At 39.5% G+C, this 23270-nt stretch overlaps 1 protein-coding gene across 2 annotated transcripts in view; it reads right to left on the reverse strand.

The window, feature by feature from the left end:
- Positions 1–17455: 17455 nt before the first annotated feature.
- Positions 17456–23270, reverse strand: part of ADAMTS18 (ADAM metallopeptidase with thrombospondin type 1 motif 18) — a 203419-nt gene continuing 197604 nt past the window's right edge. For both annotated transcript variants that reach the window (XM_072635876.1, XM_072635877.1), the window contains one exon: positions 17456–21514. In XM_072635876.1, the coding sequence (XP_072491977.1) occupies positions 21396–21514 (119 nt within the window). In that variant the 3' untranslated portion in view covers positions 17456–21395. The remainder of the gene's footprint in view (positions 21515–23270) is intronic.

Raw genomic sequence — 23270 nt, forward strand, 5'->3', positions numbered from 1 at the left:
GACATTATAGAGTTGTTGGAGGGAGTTTTGCTTCCCCTCTGTTAAAGGAGCTCAGTGCTCCTAACTCCATTGGGCTGGTCAATGATTTCTTCCTTCTTCATTCCTTTCCATGATGCTCTCTCAACACTCATATCTTTCTCTAGCACGCCACAGAAACCTCTTCATCCTGGACATTCACCCTATCTCTGGATTTTTCACACCGTTAGTATCCTCTCTCCTTTTGGCCTCATCCTGTGATTGATTGGGTCCTTCCAGAACCTCCATTTTAAGGAGGGTGTCTTCATTTGTCTCCAGGCTGTGCATTTGACTCCAGACTTTCTCCTGTATCACCTACATCCCTTTCAGCATTTTTGTATCTTAATCTTCTCCCATTAGAATATAAGTTCCTTTAGCATGTGTGTACTTGTATTTCCAGTGCTTAGCAAAGTGCTTGACACAAACTTAAGAACTTAAAAAATGTTTGTTGACTGGACTGGATTTCTTGGACCCTCCTTGTCATCAGAGAGGTTGTGTGTTCGCCCTTTGTTGCCAAAGGAGACCATGCCATCAGGGAAAGAAGTGGATTCTATACCCTCTTGAAGGCAATTCTTTCCTTACAAATGATTTGCTCTTCAATAGTTTATCACTATTGTTATTGTTTATGAGTTTACCCCTTCCCCCTCTCCACATATGTCAGTGAAAAAAAATCTAGTAGTTGCCAGATCCTTGCTGGATGCAATGGGCAGAGATTCAGGAAGAGGCTTTCATCTCTCTAGAGACATTGTAGATACCTCCAAGATTCTGAGACATTAGGAAGGAGAAGAAGCAGGTGTTGATCCCATATGGAAAATCCACAAGGATAAGATGTATATTCATATCATATCCTTAAAAAAGTGAGGGTTTTCATAAACAAGAATGCCTATAGAGAAAATTTTATATAAATATCTATACACATATATATGTATATGTGAGAAGTATGTGTGTGTGTGTCTGTCTGTCTCTGTGGGATCAGTTCCCCAACACCTATTATTTTATATTTACATAAACCACATAACCCTCCCAGATCACTGCCTTGTTATGGTAGAGGGATTTGCAAAGCTGAATGAAACTATGAGCTATGTCGTGCAGGGTTACCCAAGTTAAACAAGAGAGTTCTGATAAAAAGTGACCCACTGGAGAAAGAAATGGCAAACCACTACTGTATTGTTGTCAAGAAAATCACAAGGACAGCATTTTATGGTCCAATGAGTCATGAAGAGTCAAACATGACTGAAAAACAACAATGCACCATGTAACCCTCAACAGAATATCTTCAAATCCTACCTTCTGCAGAAAGCCTTTCCTAGTCTCTGCCTTCTTACTGTCTCCTCCGCTCTACTTCCCTCTGATATTACGTCTCATTTACACTTGTAGTTATTTTCATGTTATCTCCCACATTAAAATGAACTGGTTTTGTATCCTTATGTCTCCAGTGTTTACATAGTAAACACTTAATAAATGCTTGTTGATTTGACTTCTTGACTTGAGAGTAGGAACTATTTCTCATTTTTATCTTGAGATCCCCAGTGCTCGTCACAGTGCCTTTGCTCATAGTAGGCACATAATTAAATTTTTCAAATTAAATTAAATATGTTTTATTGGGACTTGCTCATTGTACTCTATCCCTTGCCAGGTGCCCTTTATTCACATCTTTAAAGCTGTGATTCAGAAATCCAAACGCCATTTTTAAGACTATCTTCTTAGTCACTTGTCTACTTTCCAAATCTACCTTTTCTCTTCTAAATCTCCTATATTTAGTTGTAGCAGTGATGAAAATTACAACTATGTAATGAAAAATACACCTGTCTGTCACGCTATTGCTGCTCTGGTTTTTGTTTGGGGATTTTTTTTAATCAGGATTTAGTAATGCTTTTTAGGTTATATACGTTAGCATTATTTGTCATCAATTTGTATCACCAGAAGTAGGTAGTGGTTGTCAGGTAGGAGAATTTTGGGGAAGTTCTTCATCCTATCTCAGATATATACTTTGCAACTTGATATTTTGAGTTATCCAGGATTTCCTAGGTATGGGTCCATCTTTCCATTAGACAATAAACATCTACAAAGCACCTGCTAAGTACTAGTCACTATTCTAAATGCTGGGGATACAAAGAAAAGCAAAGCACAGTCACTGTACTTGAGATGCTTGTAGTTTAATGGGGGAGATAATATGCAAACAGTATGTACAAATAAGACACATACAGGATAAAATAGGAAACAATCAACAGAGGGAGGGCACTAAAATTCCATCCATACAATTCAATTTTATTTTGTGGGACTTCCATGAATATTTTCTCATAAATCCTCCATAGAGGATTCACCTCAAATCCTCCCCTCCCTGATTCTTTATGACTTAAAAAGAGCTTCTTATAATCCTATAAGGTAAATAGTGCAGGCAATAATTTTTCATTTTACCAACAAAGAAAGTGAAACTCAGAGTTACTTGGTTTGGATTTCATGGTTAGTAAGGATGAGGTTCATGACTCAAACATGTCTCCTATTTTTTTCTTAGATCCTATTCCCACTATTCTAATTTTTGACTGTAGATTACTTTGTTTATCTGATGGTGGAAAAAAGATTGCTAATGAAGAAACTCAACAAATTGCTGTTCATCCATGGATGTAGTATTGTTATTCTATTAAGATCTGGGAGTGGATAACTTAATTGGGTAGGGAGTCCATACTTCTCAGTCTAGGCTTTGTTTAGATGGGTTCTAGTAAGAGGCAGCATGGTATAGCAGAAAATACATGGGATCTGGAGTCAGAGAATTTGGATTTAAATCCCTTTGTGGTGTTAAAGGGGCACCACATCTTAATTTTCCTCAACTGTTGAATGAAAAGAATTGAGCAGATGAGTTAATCTTCACTTTAGCCTTCTGAATCTCCATTTAGGGGTTTGGTCCCAAGCTTCCATATGTCATCCCATCTAGCCATCCAGAACAAGCATCTTGCCATCTGTCCTGAATTTCACCCTGTGGCTTCAAAGCTAGATCAAAGCTTCCTTTCCAGATCCTTACTCTTAGCTATGCCTTATATTCCCCTAAAAGAATGTAAGCTCTTCAAGAATAGGTACTATCTCACTTTTGTATTGTATCCCCAGAACTTAATATAGTGCCTAGAATGCAATAGGGGCTTAATAAATGATTGTTGGTTGACTGACAGACTGAAGGCTTTTAGGATCCCCCCTAGCTCTAAATTCTTTGATTCTTTTTCAAGTTACCTCTTGTGAATTGTGACTCTTGTGAGCACTTGCGTATTTTCTATTTTTTCTCAGATATTTAGCAAGTAGACATATTTACACTCAGAAGGATCATGGGATCTCTGAATTTAGAGCAGCAAAGACAATGCAATCGTGGATTTAATGATGAAAAGGGATCTAGAAGTTCTGTATTCCACTTCCTAATTTTACAGATGAAAAGCTCAGGCACAGGGAAGGTATTTGTCCAATGTCACATGAGCAGTTAATAACTGAGCTGGGATCAGAGCTTAAGACTCCAAATCTAGTGTCTGTTCCATGTTGTCACGGGGTGGAGCAGAAGTGAGACAGTTACTTAGGGCTAGGCATGTGCTGGGCCAGCTCCTATCAGATGATGGTTAATTGAGCATTTACACCTTGGAAATTGGCGAACATTACAAATCAGGGCTTGATTCATTGTTTTGATAATTATTTCAAATTAAGAAAGTGATGTGCAGATTTAACTAAAAGTGTGATGACATCTGCAAACATATATGTGAACATACACATAAACATGTATGCGAACAGGTATTTTATATGAGCACACATATACATGCATATGCTATTTTTTTCAGCAAGTTGTTAAACATTTACCAGCACATGCTTGCCTAGGGCCCCATCAAACTTATGAGAAAGATGAAATAAAGGTGCTGCCAAAGATTAACTGGACAACAAAATTGCCTCTCAGCCCCTCGTCCTCAGGCTTGGGCAAGGACAAAGGCTCTTTCAAAATTAAAGTGTCATCCCTCCACAGAGTAAATCCTGCCAATTGGACTCCAATTGGCAGCCATCCTGCACATGAGCTTTGTCCTCTGAAATTTTCTACAAGAGCAAGAAGTAACATGTCTCAGAGGCAATAACAGAAATAGGAGAAGCCCCTTCCCTTTACTCAGAGTTTCTTTTGTCTCTTTCACCCAAACAAAGTCAAATAGTGCCATTGTTGGAAATGCTCAGAGGAGGGGGAGGACATGATCACCCTATGGGCCACTATCAGTCTAAAACCTGCCTAACCGGTCTCTCCCTGCCTTCTGGATTTGCAACAAGATGAATCCTCCTGGAGAGGAAATAGAGATAGTGGGAAAAACACTGAATCTGGAGGGAGGGGACGTAAATGAAATCCAGTCCCAATACTGATGCTTATCGATAGGCAAGCCATTGCCTTTCTGAAGTACAGTTCCTCAGCTATAAAATGGAGATGATGACATTTGCACTACTTATCTCCTGGCTGGTTGGAAAGGAAACCTGTTTTAAATCTTCAATGCCCCATGGGAATGGGGATTATTCTTATCATTGTTCCTAATTACTGTTCTGGCCCACAAGTATCTATTAAGTGGTTATCATGTACTCAGTTCTGGGGATTCAAAAAGAGGCAAAAAATTAGTCCCTGACCCCTAGGAGCTCACACTCAAGTTGGGGGTGAGGAGCAACATGCAAAGGATTGTACATACAAGATATATACAGCATGGAGGAAGATAATCTCAGAGCGAAGGTTCTGGAAGGTACTGGTAAAGGCCTTCTGCAGAGGGTGGGATTTGAGCTCAATCTTTAAGGAAGCAACAGAGCTGAGGTGAAGGAGGTAGCTCATTCCAGGCTCCGGGGTGGTGGTGGATGTGTGTGTGGGGTGCAGTTTTTTAGAAAGACAGAAGATATATCCTGACTTCACTCAGAATCCTTCAGTGGCTCCCTATTATCAAAGGAATAGAAGTCCAAACACAAAATCACAGAATCTGAGCTGTAAGGGATCTCTGAGGTTATCTAGTCCAAAATAAACCTCTACCATATTCTTAACAAAGGGGGCCATTCAGCCATTTCCTGGATATCTCTAGTGAGGATCACTTAGTAAATGTTAATTGATTGTGATGAATTACTTACCTCTTAAGGTTTTTCCTTATTTCAAGCCTAAATCTGTCTTTGTACAGCTTCAAGCTAAATAGAACCACTCTAATCTGTTTCTCTCATGACAGTGCTTCAAATAATACTTGAAAGGAACTGTCTTCTTTTCTTATGTATTACTGTGTTATTATAATTATTATATTATGTAGTCAATACCCCCCATTTCCTTCTGGTCTTTCTTATATGGCATGGTCTTAAGGTTCCTCTCTAGACTGATCACTGTCCTCTGGATTCTCTCCATCTCTCATGCTCTAGTCTTAAGTTATACTGGACTTTCAGGTCACTAAACACCCCCAGATCATTTTCTAGAGTTGCTGCTGTGTAGTCTCACCTCTCCTGCTTTGGGACTCATCCATTTTTTGAAACATCACTTTGTATTCATCCCAATTATAGTTTCATCTTATTATATGGTCTTCTGCTATCTGGCAATAGCCTACCTTTCCAGCCCTGTCTCACATCTAGGTCCTTTCATTACTCCACACTCCAACCAGGTTGGACGATTCATCCTAATCCTTTCTTATCTCCATTTCTTCATTCACAGAGTGTCCACTGTCCTTTGGATCGGCTTATCTCTACTGTCTTTGTGCAGTGGATTCTGACCTTGCAGCAATTCCACCTCTCTGGGAAGCCTTCCCCGATCAGGTCAAGGGTATGATATATGAATGTAATGGTACTACACTGTAAGAAATGGTGAACTGGACACATGGAAGACTTGTGTGAACTGATGCAGAGTGAAACAAGCAGAACCAGAAAACCAATTTGTACAATAGCAACAACATTGTAAAGAAAAATAACTTTGAAAGACTTGAAAACTCTGATAAATGCAATGATCAATCATAACTCCAACTGATGATGAAGCATGTGGCTCACCAGAGAGGTGATGGACTCAAACAATAAATATCTAGTAAGCACCTACTATGTGCCAGGTCCTGGGCTAAGTGCTGGGGATACAAAAAGAGGCAGAAGACAGTCACTGACCTCAAGGAGCTTATGGTCTAATGGCGGAGATCATGTGCAAACTTGTTTGCATTAAAACATGTCTCCTTAAAAATAAAAAAACAGGAAAATTTCCTGTTTGACATTGGACCATTTATCAGAGCTCTTTGATTCCTATTATTTAACAGACCAGTTGCAAACTCAGGTAACTGTAAGATCCTCTAGCTCACATCTCATCTTGTTCACAAGGATATTATGAAAGCTTGCTGATATCTAGTCTTATCAGACCAGAAAAACACTATCAAAAAAAGGAGATGATGTTACTCTGTCCTAACTGGTTCTTAATAAATTGAGTCAGGCTCACTCATAGTGATTGTCACAATTTCTAAATGCTCACAACCCATACTTTTAGTAATTCATTTTCAAATTTATCCATCTGTATTTTTTCCATTGCACATCAAGTCCATTAGCTAACTGTGAAATTAGCATTTTTTCTTCTCTTTAAAAAATAGGAATATTCTCTCTCCAGGCTTATGGCACCACTCTCCCTCCCCATGATTACTGAAAGTTCACCTACCACAGTAGGTTCTACAATAACCCTGTCAAATATTATTTTTTCCTTCAGTATCCTAGACAGCAAGGTGGCACAGTGACTATAATTCTAGCCTTGGAGTCAGGAAGACTCATCTTCCTCAGTTCAAATGTAGCCTCAGAAACTTACAAGCTGTGTGACCCTAGACAAGTCACTTAACCATGTTTGCCTCAGTTGCCTCATGTAAAATGAGTTAGAGAAAGAAATGACAAACGCCTTCAGTATCTTTGCCAAGAAAACCCCAGATGGGGTCATGAAGAGTCAGACAGGACTGAAATGACTGAACAACAACAAAATTCTGGGATATAGCACAACCAAGTACTAATATATTTTCTCAGCATATGTTTGTTTATGTCAGGCTCCCCTTCCTTGTCCACCATTTTCCCCCTATTCTAAACAAAGGATGGAATAAACTTGAAGCCTGGAAATGAACTTAAAGATCATTCTATTTAGTAGAAAAGATGGAAGCAAACAAAAGACTTGAGATTGTTCAATCTTTTTTTTTCCATTGTCAGTTCTAGTCATATCCACTCCAACCAGTACTCCTAGACTTCCACCTATGTTGCTCCTGGGGAGCAGGAACCTTTCTGTTTGTATGCCTAGCCTTCAGCAGAGTGCTTTGCACATAGTAAGCACTTACTAAGTATTTTATTTAATCCTTCGTTCCTTTTTGAGAGGAATGTGCTTTGTGACCTTAGAGTACTATGTAAATGAGAGTTATTATTTTTTGGGGGGGGTCAATAGCATGTGTTGTATGTGAATAGAAAATTACATTAGAATAATAAAACATTTAGAACATAACAAAAGAAAAAATCATGAGGTAATTTTTCTTTCTTTGGCTAACAAAGTCCTTTGTGTTTTCCTCAGCATTTAGCAAGAACCTTCCCTCTTTCTTGCAGGGCCGCGCCATGACTTCTGTATTCATACTCTTCCAATCACTTTTAGCTCTCCTGGATGTCTATTGTAAGTGTGAGTTCAGAGATGAGCAACATGTGCAGTCATATCACTCTTTACCTACCCTTTCTAAGCCAGAATAAAATCTTCCATTAAGACGATCAGATCTACGATTAATATCCCAGTGTCTACAAGGCGAGAGGGGGAGTGTGGAACTAAGCTGCCAAGTCCTTAGATGCATCATGGAAAAGAAAAGAAAGATAGGAAGAAAAAAGCAAAGGAAGCCAGGTGGTACAATGAAAAAAACACTGGTCTTGGATTCAGAAGACATTAGAGGAGGGACCTCAGATAAATCACTTCTCTCAATTTCCTTCTCTGTGAAGTGGATAGACAGACAGACAGACATATAGAACATTTATTAAGTTAAGATAATACTTGCTCTATCTCAGAGTATTGCCAAGAAGAAAATACGATGTAAACTAAGATATTATAGACATTTTTGTGGTTCACTTATTTCAGTTGTGTCCAACTCTTCGTGACCCCATTTGGGGTTCACTTGGCAAAGATACTAGAATGGTTTTTGCCGTTTCCTTCTCCAGCTCATTTTGCAGATGAGGAAACTGAGGCAAAGCTAAGTGACTTCTTCAGGGTCACACAGCTAGTAAGTGTCTGAGGCCAGACTTGAACTCAGGTCTTCCTGACTCTAGGACTGGCACTCTATAGCTACTGTGCCACCTAGCTTGTTATGTCATAGACATTATAGACACCCCCTTGTTAAGTTATAGACATGTGAGTTATTGACATTAGGATCATAGGATTTTGAGCTAGCAGGGGCCTTGCAGAAGATCTAATCCAATCCTATCATTTTATTACTGAGAAAACTAAGACCAGAAAGGGGAATTTACTTTTCCAAGGTTACCCAGGCAGCATGTAAGCAGCAGAGCTGGATTATTGTTACTGTTATCATGAACACTAGATGGACCAGGTACATCAATTGATTATAGCTTTGAAATAAAAAATAAAAAAATTTTCTTTTTTATGAATAAAAAAATGTACTGCATTAATTGACTCAGTTTGGTCCTTCAAGGTATTCTTCAATTCCGGTCCTTCTATTGACAAAAGTGATGTTAATAAAGAACTATGTGAGCCAAGTGTGGTTTGCTGGGGACCCCAAGGCTCTGGTGAATCTGTGCTTAATCCTTGGCCTCTACACAAAGGAGGGCTGGAAATGTCAACATCATAGCCAAAGGCAGCGGCCTCTGTTAATTCCTGAGAAGCCAGACTCAAACAGAGTTGCCTTTCTACAAATCTTATTTCCGGAAGGGGCAAAACCAACCCACAATCTTCCTAGCTATTTGCTTGTCCCAACTCGTATTTAAGGAACGTTTTTCTCTGAGAGTCCAAAAGCCCTTTTGCAGTCCCCAATATCAATTCCATTTGGAAGCTGTTGGAGTGTGGGTGAGACAGCAGGAAAAAATCCAAACCTAAAATGACTTTTCTTCTCCCGGGGCAGAGTTAGGGATACTAGAATCTCAGAGCTAAAAGCGACTTTGGGAGACATTTGGTGGTCTTGGGGGCTATTTGTCTAAGAAGGAGCAGTGGGATTTCCTATTCAGGTATGAATTGAATTTATAGCCTCTGAGGTCCCTTCTCATTCTAAAATTCTGTGATTCTGGGAATCTACACCTAAATCATGAAATCTTTTTTTGCAGTTATCACCAACAAATGTTCATGTATTTACATCTTTTCATCCATAAATTTCTTTTTTTTTAAACACCTCTAGTAATGAGAAACTAGCACTAGTATAGTAAAAAAAAATAATAATAATAGCTTATAATGTACTAGTAATAGTAAAAAAAAAAATAATAATAGCTTATAATGATGTAGCAACTGAAGGTTTACAGAATGCTTTAGCTAATCTCATTTGATACTTACAACCTCCCTGTGACATAGGTAGTAGAGGTATTGTAATCCTCATTTTATAAAGGCGGAAAACGAAGGTCAGAGATGTTAAATGGTTTGTCCACATTTAAATAGCTAGCAAATTTCATAAGCAGAGTTTGCACTCAGGTCTCTCCTGATTCCACATCTAGGACTCTTTCCAGTAGAGCATTCTGATTCCTGAGGCACCCTGTTCCACACTGGGACAACTTTAATTGTAAAGATGTCCTTCCTCTATTGAGCCTGGAAGAAAACTAGTTTTTTCAAAAGTCTTTCAACTTTTATGCCCTACAATAGCAAACTTTCTTATCAAACTCTGTCTCCTTGTTTTAAGGTCTTGACATCAAATTTGGTAATCATATCATCGTTTGTTTGTCGGTATCCTTCTTGCTGGTTGTAGCTAGGTGGTAAACTCCTGTCTGCTTTTCTGTCAGCCACAAGACTTAATGTTAGTGAGTTACTGCATTCTTTTCATTCTCAGAGACTCCAAAACACAAATCAACACCTAGGTGTGGTTCTCATCCAACCACCAACTGGCATGGCATAAAGCCTGAGCATTTTTCCTGGTGGAGTTGTATACTCATTCTAGAAATAGCACATGTTCATGCCACTGAACTATCTCTAAAGCATTATGCTGTGTGCATTTTGAGTCACTTAGGCTGTGGGTCAGATAAGGATTTTAGATCGAGAGCAGCTGCAGGGACACTCAGAAGCAATGTAGTCCAAAACTCTCTTTTGACAGATGAGAAAACTAAGATCCAAGGAATTTAAATGTCTTGCCTAAAGTTACACATACAGAAAGCATCAGAATCTGAACCATGATCCTCTGACTCCAGAGACAGTGTAGCCCACTGCCTCTCCTCATTTCCACCCTCTTTGAGAGTGGTACTGATGGGGTACAAACTATGGGGACCTCCTTGAACTCTGTTTGAATCTTCCCATTTCATCTGGCAGTCTCTGGAGGCCCACCACTCCTATTAAAACCATCCCTGGAACCCTCAGATTACTAGACTACCCCCAGATCCCTCCCACTGTCTTTCTGTATACAAGATTCATCTTGCCTCCATGAAGGTGCTTAGATTCAATCCAGTTCAGACTCTATCTAGCTGAGATTCTATCTGGTCTGCTTGTCAATACAAGTGTCATAAATCGTTAGGGTTCTTAAGAGTCAAGCCAATATAGAGAATCTTTAATAAACTTTTTTTCTTTGGTTTAAGGAAGTCTCGAGTCGAATTCATTCAACAGGAGCCAACGTGTCGGTATTTTGGGGTCCCCAGCACCCCAAACCTCACCAACATCAACCTAAGCTAAGACCTTTTTGAGTCCTGTGCTTTCAGTTTCTGCCTGCGTCTGGCTAAATTCTGAAGACCAAAATGCTTCTCCCATAATATTTTAGCAACTGTGGAAGCTTTCTGGTTTGGGGTTGGGTATTCCTAAAGAGTCTTTTGAAATCAGAAATCACTGCCAAGATACAGTTTATGTTCTTACTCCCCCTTTTCAGAGATTGAAAGTCAATACAGGCGAGTTCTATAGGTTTGTTAGCTCTTATATTCTGCCATTATGTGGCATGAATTGGTGGTACTTTTATTTGTACCTAAATATAATTATGTCTTCTTAGTGATGTCTGCAGCCTTCCTGACTTTTTCTTACTAGCTCAAGGGTCCTTTCTTGACTCATATATCCAAAGTCATCATTATGTAAGGCTTGGCTTTTCCATGGCATTTCTGGGTAGCACTAGCTTCTTCATGCTTTTATGCATGGATTCAGTGACAGTCTGGTATGTACTTTGTCCCACAGCTCCAACTTCTGCCATTGTCTTAATGATAGGGTACCTTTGAAGGACTGGAATTTGAGTCTCCTAACATTATCATCCTGTTTCTTGGCTGTTTTTTAACTTCTTACTGTCCTTCATCAGCCACCCACTAGGCTTCTGCAGACAACTAAGGGAAATAAGGTTAGGTCAATGAGACAACGTTAATAGCTGCTTCTGATAAACTGGCTTGTGGGGATACAGGCTGGCTTCTGGGGGGAAGAGATTACCTCCTAACCTAACTTGCGTGTGCATGTGACAAGAAGGTGCAATTTATTAATATATTCAGTTCAGAATCTCAGTATTGGAAAGAACCTTTGCAGCCATGTAATTTAACCCATACCTGAGCAAGGATCTATTTCACAACATAATGAAAGAATGGTCAAGCTAGCTTTGTTTAAAGATGTCTAAGGAGCTAAATAAATTCCCTACCCCTGTGGCAACACATTCCACTTTTAAATAGTGCTAATTGTTAGGAAGTTTTTTCCTGACATCAAACTTATACCTCTTGTAACCCACTATTGCTGGTTCTACCCTGTGAAATCAAACAAAATCAACCCACTTCCTCTTCAACATGACAACCCTTCAAATATCTGGAGAAGGATGATAGCCCTAAGTCTTTTTAGGTTAAACATCCCCAAGTTCTTTAATCAATTCCTATATGGAATGATCTTTAGGCAACTTTTCATCCTGTTTGCCTTTTACCAATGTCCTTCATAGAATGTGATGAACGCAATGTAATCTATTGTGAGAAATGATTATTTCTCTCTGATATTAATGACTAATTATTCATTCAGAACTAAAGTTTTTCCTCTTTCCTACTTCCTCATCCAGAAATCAACTAGTATGAGAAATCTCTCTTAGAGATTTACCCAGACCAAGATCTAATCAGACAAAAAAAGAAATTCTAATTTTGGGTTAATGGGGGCATCCTGTTCGTTGTGTTTACTCAGAAAATTCTGAGAAAGTGTTGATCCTCCCTTTTGTGAGACAGGAGATATGGAAATTTATAAGTGTCTTTAACCAAGATTTGAGTGATTTTAAGTTACATACCCCCAAATCCTCTTTGTAATATAGCCCAGCCTCTCATTGCAATATTCATTTTCTCATTAATTGTTAACCAATCAGAGTTGATTGCCACCCTCAGGAACACCAGCTTTTCAAAGGGTGTATAACCTGTGAATCCACTACCATGAGGGGTCTTTGGTCTAAGACAGAGATGGCCAAATGACTATCCTTTCATTAAAATGCCAACATTATTAATAAAATGATTAAATCATGTGTCTCAGAATCTTTTAAAATGCCACACAATGTGAGAGTAGAGCAGAACCATGATCTTCCTATTTCTGGACGCTGCCTCTTAATATAGTCTAGATCACATGAGCCCTCGAGGTTACCATGTAACACCACTGACTCATACTAAGCATGCAGTCCACTAAACCCTCTAGAAGTTTTCAAGTGAACTACTGTCTAGCAAGTCCTTTCCCTGGCCACTGACAAAGTTGATTTTTTTGAGTCCAAATGTAAGACTGAATTTTTTGTTGTTGTTGCTGTTCAGTCGTTTCACTCATGTCTGACTCTTTGTGACTCCCATCTGGCTTTGTTTGTTTTTTTTGGCAAAGATACCAGAGTGGTTTGCCACTTCCTTCTGTAGCTCATTTTACAGATGAGGAAACTGGGGCAAACAGGGTTAAGTGCCTTGCCCAGGGTTACACACTGCAAGTGTGTTAGTGTCTGACACCAAATTTGAACCCAGAAAGATGACTCTTCCTGACTCCAGATCTGGTACTCTTACTACTGCTTCACCTAGTTGCCCTTAAGACTGAATATTGTCTATTAACTTTTGCCTTCTGAGATTTGGCCTAATTTTCTAGCTTGAAAATATCTTTTGTGACACTGACTTTGCCAACCAGTATGTTATATTCCTCTCAACTTTGTCATCTACTAATTTGATAAGCATGCCATCTAAGACTTTAATTCACAGATAAAAATGTTAAGTAAAAAGGATCTTTAATTCAAAGGTAAAAATGTTCATTATAGGCAGTTTTATGGCACAGTGGATAGAGTGCTGGGTCTGAAGTTAGGAAGACTGCATGAGTTTGAATTTAGCTTCAGACACTTACTAGTTGTGTGACCCTAGGCAAATCACTTAACCCTATTTGCCTTAGTTCCTCATCTGTAAAATGAACTGGAGAAGGAAATGGCCAACTACTCCAGGATCTTTACCAAGAAAACCCCAAATGGAGTCATTAAGAGTCAGACAAGACTCAAGAATAAAAATGTCAAGTAGTACAAGATCAAACACAGACCTTTTATGCACTCTACTGAGATCTCCTTACAAGATGACCTCCAATTACTAGCCATTTTGACTCTATTTTATAATCATTTAGCTTCTATTTCTCCATCTTGTCCATAAGAATAACTTGACTGACTGTCAAATATGTTGCTAAAATATAGGTAAGTTACATTTATGTCATCAGTCTAGTAACTCTGTTAAAAAAGGAAATGCTATTACTCTAACAAGGCCTATTTTTGATGAAGCTACGCCGGTTCTTTATGATCGCTGCATCCTTTTTTAGGTGTTCACAAACCAGCCACTTGAAAACATAGTCTAAAAATTTATCAGAAATAAAGTCAACCTCATTGGCCCCTAGGGCTGCAGGCTCTACTCTTCTCTCTTTTTGAAAATTGCAATAATGTTTTATCATCTTCAGCCCTGCGGTACAGCTCCCATTCCTCATGAGCCTTCAAGGATCCATGTCAGTGGCTTAGCAATCATATCTGCCTGGGCTCTGGGTTGTAGTTCATCAGGGTATCATGAACTGAACTTATCAAAGATAGTCAGGTGACTTTCTATTATAGGCAGCTAGGTGGTCCAGTGGGTAGAGGAGAGGGCCTGGAGTCAGGAAGACTTGAGTTCAGATCTGATCTCAGACACTTGCTTATCTATGTGACCCCAGGCAAGTCACATCACCCCCTTTGTCCCAGTTTCCCCATCTGTAAAATGGGGATAAAAACAGCACCCAATCCCCAGGATTGTTGTGAGGATTAAGTTGATAGTCATTGTAAAAAGCTTAGCACAGTACCTGACACATAGTAAGTGCTATATGAAAGTTAACTATTATTATTCATCTCAGTTCCAAACTCCCTATTTGCCATATTTGGTGTGTTATTTATAGCCCAAAGACCATTCTTCTTGACCGAGGAAACAGAAACAAAATAAGAATTCAGCAATTCACCAGCCACCCACAGCATTCTTCTTATTTCCTTCTTTATTTCTCCTCTTTACCTGACAGAACTATAAAATGTTGCTTTTTGTTGTCCTTAGCTTTTCCAATTAGCATCAGCTCATTCCAAGTTTTTGTGTTTCTGAGGACCATGCCACATTTTCACACTTATTCTTCACTTATTTTTTTGCATTTATGCCATTTATTCTTTCATTCATTCAGTGAACAAGCATTTATTAAGCACCTACTACGTGCCAGGTACTTTACTGAGCACCGAGGATACAAAGGTGAAAGATAATCAGGTCCAGAATAGATATTACTCTTGTTGGTGTCTCCATTTTAAGGATGAAATTATCATCGGGGCGGATCAAGAAAGTATTAACTACTCTGCTACTGGCAGAGAGAGAACTCCGGACAATTCAGTGACGGGTTTCTCATCACACTCCTATAATGTGTTTCAATTTCAGGTTTGTGATCTTTCTTTAAAGTTATTCGTCTACTATTTTCTGCCATGGTAGTCTTTAGCAGAGGTAAGACAACAAATATTTACTAAGTATTTACTGCGTTTCAGGCACTGTGCTTAACTCTGGGGATACAAACACAAGCAGAAAGACAGACAGTCCTTGATCTCAGGTGGCTTATATTCTAATAGGGAAACACAATATATAAAAGTAAGTTGAAAAGGGAGAGGGGAGAAAGCTATGCAGGTACTCTTGCTGAGGCATTATAGACAAAGTTTGAGAATGTAACCCAGAAAGGAATGAAGACAGGCCTGGTTTGGGCCTCCTTAACATGGAGGTTTCTGGGGAATTGTAGACAAAATCTGGGAAAGTCAGAAGGGCAGCCTAGAGAGTTATGATGTTTGATGACAACATAATTTCTATTTCTGACTTGGCTGATCCAATGAGTTCAATTCTTATCTCTAGTCAGATGACTCCTAAATCAACCTACTCAACCATAATGTCATTCCTGAACTCCTACATCTCTAACCTCATGATAGACATTTTGTCATGGATGTTCTTTTGGCATCTCAAATTCAACATTTCCAAAACAGAATGAATCCTATTCCCCATTAACTTGTTTTTCTTCCTAATTTTCTTGTTTTGCTTGATACCATCTTCCTCCCTGTTATTCAGTTTTGTAACCTTAGAATATTTCTCCTCTTCCTTCTCCTTCACCTCCATATCCAATCAGTTGCCAACTCGTGTCAATTCTACCTCCATACCATCTCTGTCTTCCCTCTTCTCTTCACTTATATATCCATCACTCTAGTTCAGGCTCTCAGCACATCTTGCCTGGATTTTCATAATGACACGTAACTGATTGACAATTTATAATACCTTGCTGGATATCTAGGTTAATTTAGACAGCAGCAGTTGAATCCTTTTGCTCTACCCTCCCCCAATGTAGTTTGTTAATAGGATGGTCCAATGACTTTCTTTCATCCTTTGTACATGATCCACATCTTCCAGATCTATCCCCCAAGACCATGTGATACCCATCCAACAGGGTAGCATGGTATAATGGACAAAGCATTAAACCTGAGAGTCAGAAGAGCTGGATCCCAGGCATGGCACTGTTATTTAATAACTGCATGACATGGGACATATTACTTTCCCTCTCTGGACTCGTTTCTTCCTTTGTCAGATGTAAGAGTTTGATTCAATAAACTTTAAGAGTCCTTCTGATTCTGATGTTCAGACTTATAAGGTATATCCACACTCTGAAATTCCATATGATCCCTTGAAATTTTAATATGTTATGTTCTAAAGTTCTTTTTAGTCCTGACATTTTATTCCTCAATGTGCCTTGTGTTCTGGTCATGCCCTAGTAGGCTGATATACTTCCTTTTTCATGGATTAAATCTCAAAATAAAATGCTCAGTGGTCTTGGGATGTTTCCTTAACAGAAAGGAGAGAAAGGATAGGGAGAAAAGAAGAGGAGGGATTTAATTATTGGGAAGTCTGAAAGCAATATGTTGCAACATGGGTGTATTTAATGATGAATACTGGAACTATCTCTTACTGACAGGTACAGAGAGGCACTCCTCACTGTGAATGCCATGGATTTAGATATATTAATAGATTCTTAGAGCTATAAAAGCCTTTAGAGATTACCCAACCTAACCCAAAACTGTAGTAGGAATATTTTCTGTATTTTTCCTGACAAGTGATCATTTAACCTTTGGTGTAAAACTGCAGAGGCCAACAATTCATTATCTCCTGAAGAACTCCATCCCACTTTTAAAACAATTATAATTGTTAAAAGATTTTTACATATATAGAACCTAAATCTGTCCCTCACTGACTTCCACCCATCCTATTTCTAGACTTCTGGGTCAAATTTCTGGCTCATCTTCTTGCTAACAAAGTGACTTTGGGCAAGTTACTTTTCTCAGGGTCTCAGTTTCCTCTTCTGTAAAATGAGACATTTGAACTGGATGGTCTTCAAGGTCTCATTGAGCTCTAGGTCCTTTAAATTCATCATTACTTGTACATGACATGAAGTACTTGAAGGAAGTGATGATGCCTTTTTTGATAGGTTGGTGAACATTCCAGTGATGTAGCAAAGTCCCCCCAGAGAAAGCCTACAAAATACAGGGACCATTTCCCCTTTTTTACAAGCAAACAATTTAAATGCAAGTAGGATTATAGGATCTAGAAATACAAGAAAACTTAGAGATCTTCTATTCCAAACTTCTCATATAATAGAGGGAGAATGTAAGGCCAAGATAGACCCAAGATCACACTTCCAATTAATAGAAATTAAACCAGATCTCTTCACTGTTAGTCCAGAGTTTTCTTCACATGGCTACCTCTATGAACCTATTGAACTTGTAGGTAGTACTGACCTGTCTCCTTTATCCTTGATGTAGGTGTATCCTTGACTATTCAAATAACTTTAACAAGATTCCAATATAACAAAACAGTGTCCTTTATTGTTAAACTTACAGAAGAATTAAATACCAGGTCTATATGTTGATTTTTTCATTCCATAACATAGTTTGATTCAACATTTCTCTTTCTAATTAATTAGCATCACCCACTTTAGGAAGTAAGTGCAAACATAGGACAGGTTATGAGTTAATAAATTATTTTTTTACATCAAGTAATAAAATAGTAATTATGAAAACAATTTTACTGGGGATAGGGGAGAAATACAACATATGTTGCTTTTGTTTTTAAATAATATAATCATTTGTACTTCAAATCAAGTCAAGGAGATAATTATCATTTCTTGGATAATATGAAAAAAAAAACAAACCCCAAACCCAGCTCCCATTTGGAGAGTTACAAAGGGAACTGTTCATTTTAAGTGACCACTGTCTAGCTGGCAATATTGAACTAGCCAGTCTTTATTTGAATTGATGCTTTTGAGGCAGAGAACTGAGGCAACATTCATTTTAAAAAAAAATTGTGGGATTAAGTGGAACAACATAAACACACATCCTTTGAACAAAACCTCCAAAAATTACAGACGGACACAGGCTTGCCTGCTTCATTGGTTTAGGCAAATGGGCTGATGTGCTTCCAATTGAAGACTATTTTAAGAATAGCCTCTCCATCAAAGTTTCCTCTAACATGGATATCTCCTCCTGGCAAGGAGGTGATAGCTCACTTGCCAACTTGCCAATTTGGATTGGCAAGCCCTGGAAGGTACCACAGAACTGGAGAGGCATCAGGTAGTAGCAAATGACAGACTGTCTAGCTCACTTCTGAAGGACTCATTAGTAGTGGGTTTGGCCACCAAGGAATGGATTTCTTGGCCACAGGGACATATAAAACCAGAGGTGTGGAGGGGGTTGGGACCTTTGATGGGAGAGAAGCACCCCATGGCAAAACAAACAGACAAATAAAAACATATATCTAAAGTTTGTATCATCAAGCACCAAACCCAGTCCTCTGGGTAAAAGAGATTACTAACTAAATTTTTGCTAAATTAATCTGAAATTGAATTCAGCCCTAAATAGAATCCTCTGAAGAAGACCCTGGACCTGTGGAATCCTGGGTATAGGTAGTACAGTCTTGTAGGGGAATGTTAAAAATTGGAATATTTTCCCTGTTGACATTCATTTATTTAAATGTAAGTGCTTGCAGAGTAAGTATACTGTTAAATAAGCTGAATTCAACTCAAATTAGGGGGCCTTAAGACCATAGCACATGAACACCAGTTGGAGGAGGAACTGGAAATATTTAAGCTAGAGAAGGGAAGACAAGGGAGGACATAGCTATCTTCAAGTATCTGATATTGAAGGGCTGTTATGTGGAAGATAGACTAGATTCATGACGGTTGGTCAAAAAAGACAGAACCAAGAAAAATGGGTAGAAGTTATAGGGAGGCAGGCTTAAGCTGCATTTAAGAAAAAAAAAAAATCTTAACCAGAGCTTTTCAAAAGTGGCATGGGCTGCCTCAGATGAGAGCTGGAGGGGATCCATGTACTCATGACTAAACGGTTCTGAGGTCCCTTTCAGTTCTGATATTTCAGGATTCTGAATTGAATATGTCCCTCCTAGACCATAATCTCCACAACGGCTAGTACTCTTGTATTTAAAATTTCTATAGCTCTCATTGCTCAGAATGTTCGTCTACAGGTAGGAAAAGTTTACTATTAAACTATTGGACTGCAAACTTCTTAAGGATAGAGACTGTCGGGGGAAGACATAGAGGAAAGAGTGCTAGATTTTTACTCAAAGCACCTGAGTCTGAACCCCAGCCCTGCTACTTATTAACTATTTGACCTTGGTCAAGTTACTTGACTGCGTGGGCTTCATTTGATCCTTTATAAAATGATGGAGTTGAACTAGATGATCACTAAAGTCGTTTCCGGGAATAAATAAATATAACCTTATTTAAAGAATAATCCTGTGTAGGAGGGATTATATTTCTTCTGTGTTCCTCTAAAGTTTAGAAGGTTTGAGAGGGGTCAGGCATAGCTGGGATCAATAGATGGAAGAGGCAGATTTTGGCCCATTATATAAGTAAAAATTTCCTAACGATAAGAGCTATGCAGAAATGGGAATGCACTTGTGAGGTAGTGGGTTCCCAGTCACTTGAAGCTGCCAAATAGAGACCAAATGACCCTTCTGGGGAGGCTGCCAAGGGCAGCCATGCTTTGTGCAGGTGACTGTACTAGACTGACTCTAAGGTCCCTTCTAATTAATCATGATATGATTCCGTGACTTCACTTGCTGTCTTCCTCAGTGTTGAGCCAGGGTTCCCATTTAGAAGGTGCTTAATAAATGATGAATTTAATTGTTTTGAATGCAGAACTATCTTGAGATGACATGGAGCCAGGGGGTGGGGGGATGGGCAGTGAAGGCTTGCAATTTATAAGTTATTCAAAGTGCAAAGTTTAATCGACCGATTGTCCTAAATGGTCTACATACCTTGTTTCCACAACTTTTTTAGAAAATGCTTCCCAGATTATTGTTAGCATATTTGAGCCTTGAAATAGGCAGGATATATGCTCCAAAACCACCCAGACAGTCCAACAGGAAGCCCTAAGACATGTAATAGGTCCCTTATGCAGTTCTGTGATTGGGATGTTTTCCTGACCCCAGTTAGAAGTCTCATATACAGGGCCCATAAAGTCCTGACCAAGTCTCAGGCTGAGGAATCAAAGGATTCTTTTTCTAGCAGAAGGTTGTCTTGGTTCTGACACTCACTTGGGATCTTGAACAAACCCTTTCACCTGAGTTTTCTCAGCTACAAAACAAAAGGGCTGGAGTCCACCTTGATCCAACAACATCTGGAATAGTGTGTCCAACCCTGGGTACCACACTTTAGGAAGAATAGTGACAAGCGGAGCACAGAGCACTCTCCAAAGGTGGAGAGGGGGCCTGGAGACCAAGCTATCCCAAGATCTCCTGGAGGAATGGAGGAGGAAGAAAAGATGACACCTGATTGCTGTTTTCAAGTATCTGAAGGGCAGTCACGTGGAAGAGGGGTTGGGCTCGTTCTCCTTAGCCTCAAAGCAATTAGTATAAGATGCATCAAGACAGATTTAAGCTTGATGGAAGGAAGAACTTTCTGACAATTTAGAACTGCCCCAAAGTGGAAGATGCTGTTTTAGGAGGTAGTGAGCTCCCCATTGCTGGAAGTCTTCCAAGCGGATGTTGGATAACCATCTGTGGGGAAAACTGTAGTGTGAATTTCTGTTCAGGTAGGGGGGGACTACCTGACAGCTGAGAGCCATTTCAAATCTGAGCTCTATCTATGACTTAGTGAATCTACAAGGAGAAGAGGTTTCTCAGTTGACTTAATGTACCCTTTTGACAGTTATAGAAATGGTTAAATGTCTGGGTTCTGCTCAGTAACTCAGCACATCTTGGTCTGATGGGGCCGTATGTTCCAAAAGACAGCTCAGGTTGAAAGGATTTCATGAGAGGGGATCCATCATGGTGTCTCATGTCCAAGGGCTCTGAAGTGGGCATGGTTTATCAACACAAACAATTTTCTGTCCCTTAAGCACTTCACTGTAGCCACACTCCTACAGCCCAGTTCTCCACTTGCTTGTGAGTACTATGAGTGACTCAGGATAGAGATGTCCACTGTGGGTAAAAGGGGAGACCGATCCCACCCTAATCTCCAAGAGGCATTTAAAAATTTTTTTGATAGGCAGAATGGTGTCATAGTAAGAATAATGAATCTGGAGCCAGATGATGTGGGTTTGAGTCTGCTAGTCTTGTGACTTGACCAAAGTCAAGTCTCCTCTTTTCCTCCAGGCCATAGATTCTCCTTCTCTGAAATAGGGATAAAAATTCTTGCACTACCTACCTCACAGAGCTGTTTGGGCAAAGCACTTGTAAACCTTAAAGCACTAGAGAAATAGGAATTGTTATCATCATCATCACCGATTCTTCCTCGAGCATGACTTGCAGCACTGTTTGCCGTAAAACTTGTGGTTGCAGACACCATGTTGTGGAACCAGATGGCACCAGCTGAAGAAATCCACACAAGGTGGCTCATCTAAAAAGAGAAAAATCTCAGTCAAACTATTGCCAGGGGTCTCTGGTCACTCCCCTAAGAGCCAAACTTGTACCTGTAATCATTGGGACCTATTTTTGACTGTGGTCCCCAACATCTCCATCCATATCTCTCTCTCTCTCTCTCTCTCTCTCTCTCTCTCTCTCTCTCTCTCTCTCTCTCTCTCTCTCTCTCTCTCTCTCTGTCTCTCTCTCTCTCTGTCTCTCTGTCTCTCTGTCTCTGTCTCTGTCTCTCTCTCTCTCTCTCTCTCTCTCTCTCTCTCTCTCTCTCTCTCTCTCTCTCTCTCTCGGCAACTGTGTTCTATTGGAAATATTTCTGTATTGAGAAGCAGAATTACTGGATTACAATCTCACCTCTGCCATAGATTTGCTGCATGGACTTGAGATAGATGATGACTGAGGTCCCTTTCATTCTATGTTCTAAGGTTTCTCTCAGCTGTGACATTCAAGGTCCCTTCCACCTTTGATGGTGTAAGTTCCAAGATGTGTTATCTCTCCTATCAGATCACTATTTCTTGTCTTCTCTTATCTAAGCTCTCTTTCAGCTGTGAATGTTCTATTCTCTGACGTTCTCACTATCTCTGATGCATTGTGTTCTAAGTTCTGAGGGCTCTGACGATTTTTCAAGCCCTTTACAACTTGACTGTTTCTTACTTTTCTTGTCTTATATACCATATGATGCAGCATCACTGGCCTTTGCACTGAGCTCACTTCCCCAGGGTAATAAAGGTATTTGGATATTTGTGGCACTAGACAATGAAAGCTGTGATCAGTCTTCCTTTTGTGCCACTTCATAGTAAAGAAGAAACTCTGAGTTCTCCAAGGCTAGGTCAGATCAAGTGAGGGGTTTTGAAGGAAGGAGAAAACATGGGCATGTTTATGCGCAACAGGAAAGCATCCAGTAGAGAGGGAGAAATTGAAAATTAGTGAGAGTAGGAATAATAGAAAGAGCAGTCTGCTGGAGAAAACTGGATGGAATGGGATCAAGGACACATGAAAGGATTTTCCTTGGCAAGGAGAAGGGTAACTGCATCGAAGGAGGAGATAGTAAGAGAATGTGTCGGAGTCATGTGAAATGGGGAGGGAAGAGGAAACTCTAAGTGAGTAGCCTCAGTTTTTTCCCCAGGAATTATAAGGTAAGATACACAGTTGAGAGGGAGGAGAGAAGTGCTACGAGGAGGGATGAAAAAGTTTGTAATAGCCACTAGATGGACTAGAGAATTGATTAGAGGGGTGTGGATGTATTTCCTTCCTTCAGTAAAGTCCCAGTTGAGAATATGTGGTATAAATTTGTAATGGATTGGGTCAGCATGGTTTTCATGATTTTCTCTAACTCCATACAGGAGTAAGCAAAAGTGGTGTTTGGTAGGAGGAATTTAAGTATGTTCTTGATGGAGTAAGATCTTCCATAGGATAAGGGGTCAAGAGACTTCCGAGCTGAGAACAGTGTAGAGCTGAAGTAGTTCATGAAGGGAGGAGACAGTAGCTATCGCAGGGGTAATGTCCTGGAATAGAACTAAGGGGCTGAGAGCAAGGAGTGCGTAGTGAGGACAAAGAAAAGTTTAAGGGTTTTAAGGCAGAAGGAAAGCAATCTTTAAACCTTAAAGCACTTATAAGAATATGACTTAACATTGTCCTCTATCCAAAGTTCTCTATAACTTTGTACCTTCTGACTTTTCAGTCAGTCTTATCTCACCTTGGCTCACTGTCTTATATTCTCTGCTCCAATCAAATTGGAC

This window comes from Notamacropus eugenii, chromosome 1 (assembly GCF_028372415.1).
Source record: "Notamacropus eugenii isolate mMacEug1 chromosome 1, mMacEug1.pri_v2, whole genome shotgun sequence".
NCBI classification, from domain to species: domain Eukaryota; kingdom Metazoa; phylum Chordata; class Mammalia; order Diprotodontia; family Macropodidae; genus Notamacropus; species Notamacropus eugenii.